The sequence below is a fragment of the Remersonia thermophila genome, chromosome 6 (assembly GCF_042764415.1).
Source record: "Remersonia thermophila strain ATCC 22073 chromosome 6, whole genome shotgun sequence".
NCBI lineage: Eukaryota > Fungi > Ascomycota > Sordariomycetes > Sordariales > Chaetomiaceae > Remersonia > Remersonia thermophila.
In genome coordinates, this window is record NC_092222.1 from 2,606,755 (window position 1) to 2,620,407 (window position 13,653).

General features: G+C 61.8%; 7 protein-coding genes across 7 annotated transcripts; 3 read left to right on the plus strand and 4 right to left on the minus strand.

Moving 5' to 3' along the window:
* Positions 1 to 148: 148 nt before the first annotated feature.
* Positions 149 to 772, plus strand: VTJ83DRAFT_6885 (uncharacterized protein; the record flags this gene model as incomplete). Its single annotated transcript, XM_071013645.1, has 1 exon — positions 149 to 772. One exon carries the CDS (start codon positions 149 to 151, stop codon positions 770 to 772), a length of 624 nt encoding a protein of 207 aa, XP_070864512.1.
* Positions 773 to 1,161: 389 nt separating this feature from the next.
* On the minus strand, positions 1,162 to 2,491 carry VTJ83DRAFT_6886 (uncharacterized protein; the record flags this gene model as incomplete). The annotated part of the gene is made up of 3 exons (XM_071013646.1): positions 1,162 to 1,647; positions 1,744 to 1,986; positions 2,045 to 2,491. The coding sequence occupies 3 exons, from the start codon at positions 2,489 to 2,491 to the stop codon at positions 1,162 to 1,164; spliced, it is 1,176 nt and encodes a 391-aa protein (XP_070864513.1).
* A 1,787-nt stretch (positions 2,492 to 4,278) lies between these two features.
* VTJ83DRAFT_6887 (uncharacterized protein) lies at positions 4,279 to 6,048 on the plus strand (the record flags this gene model as incomplete). Its single annotated transcript, XM_071013647.1, has 3 exons — positions 4,279 to 4,844; positions 4,926 to 5,627; positions 5,712 to 6,048. 3 exons carry the CDS (start codon positions 4,279 to 4,281, stop codon positions 6,046 to 6,048), a joined length of 1,605 nt encoding a protein of 534 aa, XP_070864514.1.
* Positions 6,049 to 7,032: 984 nt separating this feature from the next.
* VTJ83DRAFT_6888 (uncharacterized protein) lies at positions 7,033 to 7,811 on the minus strand (the record flags this gene model as incomplete). Its single annotated transcript, XM_071013648.1, has 3 exons — positions 7,033 to 7,138; positions 7,235 to 7,551; positions 7,629 to 7,811. The coding sequence occupies 3 exons, from the start codon at positions 7,809 to 7,811 to the stop codon at positions 7,033 to 7,035; spliced, it is 606 nt and encodes a 201-aa protein (XP_070864515.1).
* Positions 7,812 to 10,373: 2,562 nt separating this feature from the next.
* Positions 10,374 to 11,072, minus strand: VTJ83DRAFT_6889 (uncharacterized protein; the record flags this gene model as incomplete). Its single annotated transcript, XM_071013649.1, has 2 exons — positions 10,374 to 10,640; positions 10,710 to 11,072. 2 exons carry the CDS (start codon positions 11,070 to 11,072, stop codon positions 10,374 to 10,376), a joined length of 630 nt encoding a protein of 209 aa, XP_070864516.1.
* Positions 11,073 to 11,709: 637 nt separating this feature from the next.
* VTJ83DRAFT_6890 (uncharacterized protein) lies at positions 11,710 to 12,370 on the plus strand (the record flags this gene model as incomplete). The annotated part of the gene is made up of 2 exons (XM_071013651.1): positions 11,710 to 11,778; positions 11,858 to 12,370. The coding sequence occupies 2 exons, from the start codon at positions 11,710 to 11,712 to the stop codon at positions 12,368 to 12,370; spliced, it is 582 nt and encodes a 193-aa protein (XP_070864517.1).
* Positions 12,371 to 12,701: 331 nt separating this feature from the next.
* On the minus strand, positions 12,702 to 13,351 carry VTJ83DRAFT_6891 (uncharacterized protein; the record flags this gene model as incomplete). The annotated part of the gene is made up of 3 exons (XM_071013652.1): positions 12,702 to 12,809; positions 12,913 to 12,974; positions 13,069 to 13,351. The coding sequence occupies 3 exons, from the start codon at positions 13,349 to 13,351 to the stop codon at positions 12,702 to 12,704; spliced, it is 453 nt and encodes a 150-aa protein (XP_070864518.1).
* Positions 13,352 to 13,653: the final 302 nt, after the last annotated feature.

Here is a 13,653-nt window from a genome sequence, read left to right on the forward strand (position 1 = left end):
ATGCTCTGGACAGACACCTTTTCCCGCTCGGTTCACCACGGACCTTGGAGAAACCCAGCTTGCCGGGCCGGCGCTGTCCTTCTGCCCAGAGCGGACCCGGCCGCCAGCTTGAACCATCCCGAGATAGTTTCCCCCCTCTCAAGCCATCATGCCATCTTCCGACACGGCGGCCAACACTCGGGAGGACCCCAGCCCCATGGCGTCCAGCAGCACGAGTCCGCCGCCCCCGCCGCCTACCCCTCCTCCTCTTCCCGCTCGTATCCCCGGTGCCCCTCTGCCTCCACCTTCCGTCCCATCCGACCTGTCAGGGCCTCGCAGCCCTCCGTCTCCGCCAGCCCCCTCCCCCTACAAGCCGACCTGGTACTTCTTCTACGGCTCGCTCACCAACCCCTCCTGGCTGAAAAAGGTCCTCAGCCTTCCGTCCGACCCGGTCCTCCACCCCGCCGTCACGACCGGGTACGAGGTGCTGATGTGGGGGCACAACAAGGTGCTGGTGCCGGATGAGGACCCGGGGAAGGTCGTGCGCGGGGTGGCGTACCTGGTGGAGACCCAGGAGCACGCCGACCGGCTCGCCTTTTACGAGACGGACAACTACGAGGTCATGCCCTGCGAGATGCGGTTTGCGGGCCGGCAGGGCGGAGAGCCGACGGCGGGGGAGGAGAAGGTGGTCGGGTCGGTGTTTATGTGGCGTGGCGACCGCGGAAAGCTGGAGAGGGGGGAGTTTGACAGGAGGCGGTGCATGGAGAAGCTTCGGAACCGCGGCGTCAGATGAGACGGGCGCACGCCGACCTTGCGTGGGAGGGGGTGGGTGCGGGGAGAGGTCGCGGAGGGACGAATCCAAAAAAAAAAAAAAAAAAAAAAAAGTGCCAACGGGTATGTGTGTGTGTGTGTGTGTGTGTGTGATGGGGGGAAACGGAGGGCAAGTTTCTGGTTGGGCTTGTTGAAAGCACTTTGGTGGTGATGGTGGTGGTGGTGGATTTCGCTGCCACGTTCGTGATCGCGGTCTAGCATCGTCAACACGAGATGCACAGGTGACAACAACAAGGTTTTGTGTCAGTTTGCGCCAACATATGTACAAGAATCGCGCACCCCTCCATCAACGCTAACCGCTCCCCCATGCTCGGTTCGTCTCAGCTCTTCACAACGCTACTCCGTCCGGCTTTACAGGCACTGCGAGTACCAGTCGTTCTGGAACCGGCACGTGGACCCGGCCTCGCAAACGGTGCAGCCCGTGTAGTACATGCCGCCGCACTGACCCCACTTGCCGACGGGGGTGCAGCCGGGGTTGCCCGGGTTCGGGGTCGGGGTCGGGGTCGGGGTCGGGACGACGCTGCTCGTCGTGGTGATGCGGGTCGAGGTCGACGTGGTGCTCGTGCTCGTGCTCGTGCTGGACGGCGCCGGGGTCGTCGAGGGGAGGGTGCTGGTGGTGGTCGGCGGGGGGTTGCCCGTGATGCCGAACCACTCCATGTCGTTGGCGCCGTTGACGGGGAGGTCGTGGGTGACGCCGGTGCCGTAGATGCCGTGGAGGTTGGGGCCGTAGATGTAGCGCGTGTAGCGGGCCGCCGGCGTGTTGGCGAGGGTCTGCTCGGGCTGGCCGTACGTGTAGCCAAAGACGCCGGCCCACTGCTTGAGCGTCTCGTTGAAGTTCTGTCGAGGGGGGAGGTGGTCAGCGACGGGGTTGGGGGAGGAGGGCGCATGTCTCTCATTTCAAGGCAGTAGAAAGAACAAGGAAGCGGGGCTTACCCGAGGATAGATGATCGTGTCAGCCGAGCCGTGGTAGATGAGCATGCGAGGGCGCGAGCCGGTGTAGCCGGGGTACATGTCGAGCGCCGTCTTGGCCCAGTGCTCCTGCGTCGTGATGGACTGGCCGTTGGCGCACGTGTTGTTCCAGCCCGCCACGGTGCCCGTGTAGAAGCAGCCGGCGGGGACGCCGGCGTACGCGGCGGCAGCCTTGTACAGGTCGGGGTACACGGCAGCCATGATGTTCTGGAGGAATCCTTGTCAGCCGGCCGGAAAGAACACGGTCGTTTTGCGCGCCACCCACCGTCATCATGGCGCCCGAGCTGGTGCCGGCAAGGAAGACGCGCTCCGGATCGCCGTTGTACTGCTGCAGAGCCCACTTGGTCATGAGGGAGATGGCGTGGCTGTTGGAGCCGCTGTCGCGGGTGTAGGCCGCGCGAGACGACACATCCCAGCAGCCGCCGCTGTTGGGCGACTCCGGGTAGACGACGATGAAGCCGTGCTGGTCGGCGAGGCGGGCGTAGGGGGTGCCCGTGTACAAGGCGTTGGCGGTGCCCGTGCAGTAGTGGATCGCCGTGAGCACCGGCGGGCGCGCCTGAAGCCGGTCCGGCACGTAAATGTACATGCGCGCGCCGCTGGGGTTGTTGCCAAAGTTGTTCACGCGCGTGAGCGACGCGCGCTTGACGAGCGGGGTGGCATCGGCCAACGAGACCAGAGCCAGGAGGCTCGAGGCCACGGTCGAGAACAGCATCGTGACGCGGAGGGCTGGTCAAGCGTCGTCCTGGAGGTTGGAACGGGCAGGCTTCGTCTCTCCTAAGGCCAGAAAGCGGTCGGGGCAGCCGGCGGAAGAAGAGGATGCCCTGCGTGCTTCTCTTATACCCACCCCTCCATGTCGCCGCCGGCGTCAAGGTGGCGCTCTCCCCCCCGCAAGAGCTGCAACCCGGTGGAGGAGGAATACCCGGGGCCGAGGCCGTTACCCGCCCGGTTCGCGGACTCAAGACCTCCGAGAGAGAGAGAGAGAGAGGGTGCCAGGGCGACGTTCGTCCAGGGACCGCTTCCTGTTCAAGACAAGCTCAACGGCCAACCGGTCGTTGATGCTGCCTCGGGCCTCGACGTCGCAACGGGGCGAGCCTGGAGCGAGCGCCCATGCGGGCGCGCCCAGGATAAACTACCGGCTGGGTTTTGCCTGAATTCTTAGCGAGAGGCGATCCGAACCGGGCTTGCGGAGCCCGCCGTTCGCGCGCCAGCAGCATCGCGGCGGATCCCATGGCCCGAGAACCAGGTTTTCTCGCAAGACGGGTTTCCTGGCTGGTGAAGGGTGAGGCATGTGCAGGACGTGCTCGCACGAGAGTTAATTATTCTATCTCCTATACATAGTATACGTACTATATGTACATACCCTCCCAGCCCCCGTCAACGAGAGGACGGCAACGCACACAACTCCGTCCATGCCAAGAGCTGTCAACATCCGCCTAGCGTATGCAAGGTAAATCGATCAGCCCTGCTAAAGCCCGATCGCCCATGAATGCAATGAAAATCAAAAGTGCACATTGCATCAAGTCAGACAAGCGGAGGGCGATGTTAGGAGGGTTGGGGCAACGGGTGGGTAGCCTGCTGCATGCAAGATACTCTGACATCGCCGGTTGGGAAAAGACAGGCCACTCCGGCTCGTGCATCCTGAGGAGTACATACGGTGGACAGAACATGAGAGAGCGGCTTGGCGAAATCCTTGAGGCTTCGCTGAAGGCTCAGCAAAAAGAGATCAACAGGACTTGGTCGGGATTCGGATGGATTCGACGCTGAGGTTGCGTTGATGTAACTTCAAGTCCGTCGCAAATCAAACCCTTCAGGGGCTCCGGGCACCCACCGTTGGCGTCCCATGGCAAGCAGCCAACTACTGTGGTATATGGCGGCTTGAACAATCCGGCTTGTTTTCCGGGCGAGCCAGGGGCTACGAATCAACAGGAACCAACATCCCATCCCGGCCGCGGCTGACTACGCGACATGCATCCGACCTGCCAACCTCCACTGACAGCTTGACCCATGGCGTTCGATATCAGCCGCCATTTCTCCGATGGCTCCTCTCGTTGGCATCCTTATGGACGCCACTTGCTGATGGAACGCCCGGTACAGCTTGGGACATACTGCGTATCTGCATGGCGTGTTGGGCAACACAAGCTTAATTCCCCATGTTCCCTGCTCCGGGGTGGTAAGCTGACAGCGGCAGGGCCCCTATCCAACCGGCCGTGTACCTACCGTCTCACCCGCAGAAGATGGAACGGGTCCGAATCCCTCGCACGGCAGCCCTGGGCGTTGCTGTGCCGCATTCCTGACGTAGGATTGGCCCCCTCGGACCACCACGTCGCGCGGCATGAAATGTACCCCGGCGCTGCCGGGAAGGGTTCTTCTATAAAGATCTATCTCCTCGCGGCGTCTTGACGTCCCGGGCGAGCGACCCGTTTGCCAGTCCCCCCCCCCCCCCCCCACCCCCCCCCTCCCGGTGTTTTGTTGCCGTGTTCCCTTGTCCGGCCGTCCACCATGGCGAGAATCATACTCACGCACAACTCCGAGTACGGGCAGGCGAGCGTGTTCATGGCCGTCGGCCATGCGCTTCAGCAGCTGGACCCAGAGACGGAGATCCACGTCGTTTCCTTCCACAACATCGCCCGCGAGGTAGCCTCGGCCTCGGAGCAGTCGGTGCGGGCCGCCCAGGAAGCGCACGGCAAGGCGGCACGCCCTTGGGAGTTTCATGCGCTGTCCGTGCCGAGCCTCCTGGACGCCGTCTGGGAGTCGGACAAGGACCGCTCCGTAAGCAATGTCATGGAGATGCCGCCAGGCTTCTTCAACATGTTTCCCGTGTCCCACTTCGCCGCGAGCGTTCTCCTCCCCTGGGACGGACCCGAGTTTGTCAAGGGCTACCGGGAGTTCGCCGCCCTGGCCGAAGAGATCCGTCCGGATTTGGTCGCCGTCGACTCGCTCTTCGCCATCGGCCTGACGGCGTGCCGCGGGCTTGGCCTGAAGCACGTCGTGCTGTCGCCCAACACCATCAAGGAGTTCGCCGCCGGCCTGCAGCCCCGGGCGGCAGGCCTCTGGAAGTACCCGGTGTGCGTCCCCCTGAGCCCCCCCCCCCCCCCCCCCCCTAACCCTTCCGCCATCGGCAAAGAAGAAGGCTGACCCTCCGGCAGGCCGGGCTCGGGCTTCTCCTACCCCGTGCCCCGACGCAAGATACCCTTGAACATTGCGTACAGCATGATCCAGGTCGGCATCATCGTCGGCCGCCGCTCCGCGCGCAAGGCTCGGAAATACGTCCGCCAGGAGCTCAAGACCGACATCATCACCATGCAGACCCTGATCATGCGGCCGCCGCGCGGAGAGCAGATCCTCGTCGCCACCCGGAAGGAGCTCGAGTTCCCCTTCGCCTACGTCCCCGAGCACCTCAAGCCCTGCGGCCCCATCATCCGGCCCGTCGCGCCCGTCGGCGAGGTGGATCCGGAGCTCGCCGCCTGGCTCGCCCGCGGGCCGACCGTGTTCATCTGCCTCGGCACGCACCGCTTCTTTTACGAGGACGAGGCGGTGGAGATGGCCACGGCCATCAGGCAGCTCCTCGACGCCGCCCAGGACAAGGCCGCGATCGGGGGCGTCCCGGGGAGGCTGCAGGTGCTGTGGAAGCTCAAGCAGCCCGGCAAGCTGGCCGCGTCGGGCAAGAACGGGAGCTACCCGACGGGGCAAGGCTCGCGCGTGCACGGCGTGCTGGCCGAGGCCATCGACGGCGACCGGGTGCGGGTCGTCGACTGGATCAAGCCGAACCCCGCGGCGGTGCTGCAGGCGGGGACCGTGGTGTGCACCGTCAACCACGGCGGCGCGAACTCGTTCTACGACGGCGTCATGTGAGTTGGCCTTTCTTTGCGGTCTCGAAGCCCCCCCTTTTTTTTCAACGTCCTATTCCTAACCTCCCCCCTCCCCTTCTCCAGGTCCGGCGTTCCTCAGATCATCCTCCCCGCCTGGTTCGACTGCTACGATTTCGCGCACCGCGTCGAGGTCCTGGGCATCGGCGTGTGGGCCAGCAGGACGAGCATGCCCAAGTGCGTGGCCAAGGAGCTGGGACCGGCCTTGGTCGAGGTGGTCCTGGGCCCGCGGGCCGAGGACATGCGGAAAAAGGTCCGCGAGCTTCAGGAGCTTGTCAACCAGACGCCCGGCGCGGAGGTCGCGGCGAGGGCCATTTTGGACGAGGCCGGGAAGACGAAGAAGAAGGACGAGGGTGAGAAGAAGGACAACGTCGAGAAGAAGGATGAGGTTGAGAGCAAGTGATTGAATAGGTGTGCATACCTGCCGCCGCCGCCAGATAGTTACTTGACGCTTGTGCGTGCCCGGTTGTTGGCTCGCAACGGGCCATCGAACTGACGGCGTCTAGCCGGCCGAGCTACATAATATCTAATTCAAAATGCTCATGCCATGAATGAGGAGGCGACAGTCGGAAATCCTACGTGCTTTGTAAGTCAACGCGGCAACACCTTCAACGAAAAGCCAGAGTTGGCCCAGGCGACTGGGGCTAGACCGCCTTGTTGCGGTGTTTGACATGCCGCGATCAGGATTCTCCAGACACCTTCCACCGGGACATCGATGTGGTGGAAGAGATAGTACCCCTTCTAAGCGAGAGGATCTATTTCATCATTCAGCGATCAATGAGACGTTAGGCACAGAATTTCAATTTCTCCACGATCCTCGTGATCCACCCTCTCAGTGCTTCACAGGGCGAGGGGGAACAGGAATCTGTATTACTCTTGTCGGATATATTATCTCTTGACTGCATTATTCAAGGACATCCGTTCCAAGTAGTTATCGATATGATCGACCGTACGTCCGCACGGGTGACATGGATGCAAGGCGTTTGTATTGCATCCCACGAGCAGAATTGCAATCCTCTCGGGTTGGAAGGCTGATTATTCTACGCGCGGCTCGCCGAGGAACCCCAAGGCGCTGCCACCCTTGAGCGTTTGTTTTGGACATGGCGGGTTCAGGGGCGCGGCCTCGAATTATACGGATCACGTTTGACAAGAAGCACTTCTCAACTCCAAACCCGGAAAAGAAACGAGAGACCTGAATGGAAGGATTCTATTATTATCAAGAAACAGAGAAACCATTCCTTGAGAAGTCACCATCACCCTCCGTCCTCAAGAAGCTGACAAGCCCAAGAATCTCGGAAATGTCCCTCATGTTGAATGAGAGAATCACTTCAGCTTCCCGTTTCCGCCTGCCTCTGGTGCGCACCGTCGAAGCCCCGATGCTCCTCCATTAAATGAAGTAGTAGATCTTCTTGCAGTCGTGGTTCAGGTAGGTGGCGCCCTGCTGCTTGTTGTCCTTGTAGCCGGCGAACGAGCGGAAGTTGTTCCATCCGGAGCTGGGTAGGTATTACATCACAGGTTAGCGCCCGACGGCTTGTTTCCTTTTGATTTTCGTCTTGGCTCGGGCGGGCTGGGAAGACAGATACACGTACCCGACGTAGGTGTAGTCGTTCTGACGCTGGGCGTTCCTGTCAATGTTCCACGAAAAGGTGACGCCGCTCGAGAACGTGCAGGACTGCTCGCTTCCCTCCCAGATGTTGACTAGAAAAAGCGCCCGCGGTGTCAGTTCCCAACCTTTATCTTCTCCCCCCCCCCCCCCCCATGCGTCGCTGGCATGGCTGGCTCTGCCGGCGGGTGGACAGGGCCGAGACTCACAGTCGTTGTTGTTCAGCGAGAACTTCTTGACGCAGACGTTGCTGCCGGAGAGGACATGGCTGGGGTTGCTGCAGTCGGCGTCGTTGGCGCAGTACTGTGATGTCCCGGGTTAGCAAGCGCCAGCGCCTTTCATGATGGCCGGGCTTCTCGGCTCGGGGGGCTCCAACGTACCGCGACGACGGAGAGCCAGTTGTTGGCGCTGTTGCTCGTCGGGAAGCAGTTGAAGAGGTGCACGCCCTCGGCGCGCTTCTCGAGGACCGCCGGGGCAGACGAGTTGCTGGGGGCGGCCACGGGGGTGGCAAAGACGCTGGGGAGAGCCGCGACGACGGCGGTGAGGAGCGAGAGCTTGACCATTTTGTCGGTGGGAAAGCGGGCGGCCGGGTGGGCGAGAAAGGAGTCGTTAGAGGCGTTGACGAAGGCGTCGAGGGAGGAGCTCGAAAGGCTGGGAGGTCTTGTTGGGATCTGGCCTGGTGATCAAGTGGAGAGTTTTGAGGCGAGAGCAGCGCGTCCTCGGGTCTTTATACACGTCTCTCGTGGCTCTTTGTTGTCTTGCCTCCGCCCCATCGTGCTTCCATTCTCATCTCTTTTCGACATCATCATCGCCGTCATCATCGCATGCGGTGAGAGGGCTCCCACACCCCCGAGCCCGGAAGCCCCTCGACCGTTGCCAACCTCACGCAGCACCGTCCCCTGGATACCCACAACCCCGTGGCCCCTTTCGGATGGCAGCGAATGAGAGCGCCCCTTTGCCATACCGACAACAAAACTGGTGATGGTTCTGCTCGTAAACACGGAGGAGACCAGGTCGCATCGGACAATGCTTGCTGACATCATGATGCCCCTCAACGCCCTAGGCATCTACCTCGCTAGGACGCACCGCTCTCCCTGGACGCCGCGAACAGCCGTCCAGCGGTTGCATCCCTGACGGCCGTAGACCCCGGCCGTCCGCCGATTGGAGTCGTCGGGTTTGCGTGGAGGTTACCATAAGCTTCCGGGCCACATGCGGATTGTGGGGCCGTCCCGCCTAGCCCGACGGTGGTGCGGGTTGCTTACTCACGCCCTCATCTATTCAGCCAAGTCAGCGGGGCGTGGGCGGCGTGGTACTGCAACAGTCGGCTGGGTACGTACCCTGCAAGATTCAGGATCGTATACCTCTCCGACCAGCCCTGCATGGGTTGGTTGAGCATGTCGATCCCCGCGGTCTGGCTGTCTGGGTGGGCTCGGAGGCTCGGGAATCCGCTGAAGCGGGAAGGCTGGTAGATCAAGCCCTCAGGCTTGCGATCGGTTCTCGTAGCGGCCCCCAGTTGATTGAAGCACGGAAATGCAAGGGCGGGATGCTGCCGAGGAACGTTCTGCAATCAAACGCATAACTACTGCCTAGCACGGTGAGACCTATCGTAGATGAAAGCGGGTACATCGTCAGCCTTGGATGTGAGTTTAGGTTCCCCCCCCCCCCCCCCCCCGGGGGGGTTGCTTCTGTCCAACGGGCGATGGCACATTAGGCCCAACGAGAGGGGCTGTGAAAAAAAAAAAAAAAAAAAAAAAAAAAAAAGCACGGAACCCGCTGTCTCTGTCTCTGACCGGGGACCATCGTTACCGGATCGACTTTGGCGAAGGCAGCTTGCCCTTGACAGGTAGAGAACAGAGATTCCCCCTCGACGCCGGAAGCCCTTTGAGCCTAGAGCGAATCCCTCGGCTCTGAGAGCTTCTGAATAGGGAATGAATACGCAACATGACGGGCCATTCCCACGGTCCGAGGGGCCCGTGGAAAGCTCCGCGGAGCTCACATGTCGCTGTAATCTTGGTGCCTAGGTCCCATCGTGTCAGCGGCGTCTCCTCTCCCGGTATCAACTCCGCCGCAAATACCACCCCGAGAACCGCGGATGAAAAAAGAAAGGAGGGTAGCCACGGACAAAGATTGAAACAACCATGGTCATCGACGGTCATCATGCCGGAAGAGTTTGAATGCCTCATCGTGCCCCAGCGCCGCAGAGTTGCACACCGCACATTGACGCACCGACGACGACCCAGCCGAGGCTTAGGGATCTCGTGGTCAACCGACATGAGGCATGCCGAGCCCAGCAGCCCATGGAATTAGCTGCCACAGGTGACCAAGTCCGAGATGTACTGTAGTACTTGATACACTTTTGCTTATTCACTAGCAATCCTACGGTAGGCAACACGCACGAGGGTCGTGAGGTGGACTCTTGGGCAAATCCCACGCTGAGTGAGCCATGAGACATGATTAGCTATGCTCTGCCTCGATTCATGGAGGATTCTGCGCGTTGAGCGACCTAATACACCACGTGGTCGAACCACCTGCATCTCACGGCGGCGGAACCCCGCGACCATCCAGAGGAGGCACGTACGCAGTATTACTGTGTATACGAGAGCTCGCCTCGGCGTGGAAGCGTGGAGCCGAGACAACCTTGCCTTGCCGTCTCTGGCATGCTTCTGCTGCCAAAGTTACCGTCAGACCTTGGCCGGCATGGATACTGGCGTACCAGCTGTGACGGCGCCGCGCTTGACGCCATCAGGCCCAGGGTCGAGCGAGTACATCATGCGAAGGGGCGAGTGCAGCGCATTCATGCCGTAGGGGAAGCGGTGATGGACGTAACTGAGAGTATTGATCCCGGATCAGAGAAACATCATCCATCCGTGCCCGTGCCAAGTGAATGATGACTCGGCCGCCCTGCCTGCTGTGGAGGACAGAGCCCGCCGCTTTTCTTTTTTTCCATTGCACAAGCTCACACTGAGCTTCTTCATACATCCCGTCAACGCCAAAGCCCAATCCTGATAGAACATAGAACCCTGACCGGTCCGCCGTAAGATATAAAAAAACCCGATAGTAACACAGCGCACGACAGAAACAAGCCACACGGTCCCCGTGCTCGCCGCGACCGGCTACCGGCGCACCTAGTTCCCGAGCTCCGAGTCGTTGGAGGTAAGGTCAACGCCGATCTCTTCAAGAATGATGTCGTTCAGGGTGGATCCGTCACGGAGGTAGACCCAGTCGCCGACGGCGGTGTCCTGCTTCTCGTACTGGCTCTCGCCGAGAACGACGTAGTCGTAGCGCTTGGGCCCGGACACGGGCGACGACCACCAGATCTGCTTGCTGGGCGGCTGCTTGTTGATGACGTAGGTGCCGACGTCGGGGCCGAGCCTGAGGGTGAGGACGCCATCCTGAAGCAGCAACGTTAGCGCATCCGTGCGACCTGGGGAAATCAAGAGGCTCGACGCTCCAGCACGCACCGAGAACTCCACGTCGATGTCCTCCCGGGTGTCCTGCAGCTCCTCCAGGCGGCTGAGGAGGCGATCGAGGTAGTCATTCGCAACGGCGTGGTACTCGTTGGTGGTGAGCGCCGCGGGGGTCCGGGTGACGGGGGTCTCCACGGCCTGCTTGGACGGCTTGTTGTCCGGGGTGATGCCCCGGGACACGGCGCTCTGAGAAAGGCAGCGACGGGGTGCGGCGGCGTGGCACCCCGGCTGCGCAGGGCGAGGGAGGGGGTGCAGGGCCGCGGGTGCAATGACGCCGGGGCGAGCGGCGCGGGCGGCGCGGGCAGAGTGCAGGCCCCGAGCTGCGACCCGGGTGAGCTTGGAAATGCTCGGCGTCATGGTGGGGGGGGGGGAGTCAATAGAGGGGGACGACAACAACAAGGCGAAGAAGAGGAACGAAACGCTGGAGAAACGCTCAATGGCTATCGAGGACCCTGACCACCTCGACAAAACAAACACGATCACCAGCTGTCCGGACCGACTTGGCTTGGTTTGCTGTGATGTTGCGTTGCAAGTGTGCAAAAGCCCCGTCGTCGGGACCCGACCGCAAGAAGCTTGGAAGCTCAAAGCCCGGGCAATCGAAGGCCGTTGGACCCCACTCGGGCTACCCTGGCCCGTGCCAAGGACGAGAGAAGCAGCCAATGAAAGGGCGCGAGTCGGGCGGTGCACGGGCCAAGCGGGTACCGCAGGCTCCGGCTAGCGCGGGTCCGATGCTGCTTGTCGCACGTCATGTATTGTGTGCACAGTATGTATAGTAGTTGGTTACCCAAATACTGCGTACCTAGCTCCCCCGCAATCCAGGGCCAGGCTTGTTGCAGGCTCAGGGTCAGGAACTGCGCTTCGCATCGGGGTTCGAGACGGGATCCGAGATCCATCCAAGAAACCCCGGATCCGTAGCACCGGGGACACCAGCACCACCACACCCGACAACAGCCACAGCACGGAGCGGGTATCCTTCGGCCCGGGCTCCTTCGCCATGATCAACGCATTCCTGGTCTTCAACGGCCAGGGCCAACCACGGCTCACCAAGTTCTACACGCAGCTCGTGAGCCGTCGTCCTCTACCCCTCCGCTAGCTACCGCCCGCCCACCGCTAACCTCGCACCTCCCCCTCCCCCCCAACAGGACACCTCCATCCAGCAGCGGCTCATCTCCGAGATCTTCACCCTCGTCTCCAACCGCCCCGCCGGCTCGTGCAACTTCCTCCCACTCCCGCCGCTCCTCGCCGCTTCCTCGACGAGCAACACCTCCGCCTCGGCCGACGAGCAAAACGACGTGCCCTCGCTCGTCACGTACCGCAACTACGCCACCCTCTACTTCATCATCATCTCCACGTCGACCGAATCCCCGCTCGCCCTCATCGACCTCATCCAGGTCTACGTCGAGGCGCTGGACCGGCTGTTTGAGAACGTGTGCGAGCTGGACCTCATCTTCAACTTTGAGGCGCTGCATGCCACGCTCGGCGAGATGATTGCGGGCGGCGTCGTGATCGAGACGAACCTGGAGAGGATCGTCGCCGGGGTGCGCGCGCAGGGGGCCGTGGCCAAGAGGCCGGTGAACGAAGGGCGAGGCGGCGGCGGAGGGGGCGGTTTGGGAGCGGGGTTGGGGATGGGAGGGATGGTGTGGCATGGCAGGTGAGGAGGAGGAAGAGAGAAAGAGAGAGAGAGAGAGACAGAGAGAGGCGGGCAGGGCATATGGGTTCACGGGAGTCGTCACGCCGGGGAAACGGTCAGTGGTTGGGAAACCCGACAAAGGGGCACCCGCCGGCATCGTATTCACAAAATCATCTCGTCTCGTCATAGACATGGCGCAAAAACCTGACCTGCCGCCGACCGCGGCGCTCTGCCGGATGCCGGGGTATCCAACGCCAAAACTCCGCATAGGGTGGAACAAACAGCTATGGTACATGGAGGGAGAGTACATGAGGGCGAGGGGGGGAGAAGCCATCGCAGGGTAAGGCCCCGCCGCATCACTCCCCCTTCTTGGGCGGCGGGGCCGATGGCCGGCTGTTCTCGATGGAGAGCCGCCTGTTCTCGGCGGTGAAGACGCCAAAGAAGTTGAAGAACTTCTCGCGGACCTTTCCGGGGGGGTGGGGGAGGGGGGAGGGGAGAGGACGAGGTTAGACACGTTCTGGGACAGGCGTCCGAGGAGGCCAAGGAAGAGAGGAGAGGCAAGCTCACCGGATCAAAGGGGTGGGGCACGTCATACCAGCTCATGCCTAGAATCACGTAGCTGGCGATGGCTGGCACCGGGGGGAGGGAGGGGGGGAGGAGGATTCGTCAATACAAGCCGGTGCACACTCGGGAGCGACGGATGCGGGGGAGAGGAAGCCTCACAGGTGATGGTGAAGAGCTGCGCCAGGCGAATAAACTTGTCCCAGCGAGGGCGGGTCGTCGCGAGCTTGAGCCGGCGCTTGTACTTTTTCTCGAAGCGCAGCTGCTGCTGGGGCGTCATGGTCTTGATGTCGGGCGGCCAGACCTTCTTGAGCTTGTACTGGTAGGTGGGCTGAGGCGAGGTCGCTGGGAAGGCGGACGGCCTCTCTTGCGCCACCATGTCGTTGACGGCGCTGAGCCGTGGCCGGGTGGCCTGCGCCAGCCGCCGGAGCGTTGCTCGGAACATGGCGGGTCTTTTTTTAGAGAGAGGAATGTGCCAGACCTTGACTCTTGCTTGCTCACTTGCTCGCTCGCTTGCTCACGCACTCGGGAGAGAGTCGAGAGAACCGTCGGTGATTCCAAAGCCAGCGAAAGGGAGAATGAGAAACTCAAAGTGGGCTTGGCATTTCAAGTCGTTCAACCTGCCCATCCCGATCCGTCTCGGGCCGTCCGGTGGAGCCTTGAAGAGCGAAAAGCGTGGCTGGCTGGTGTGGCTGGAAGCAGGCAGCCACATCCATACACAGTACATACTGTAGTAGAGGGGAGCGT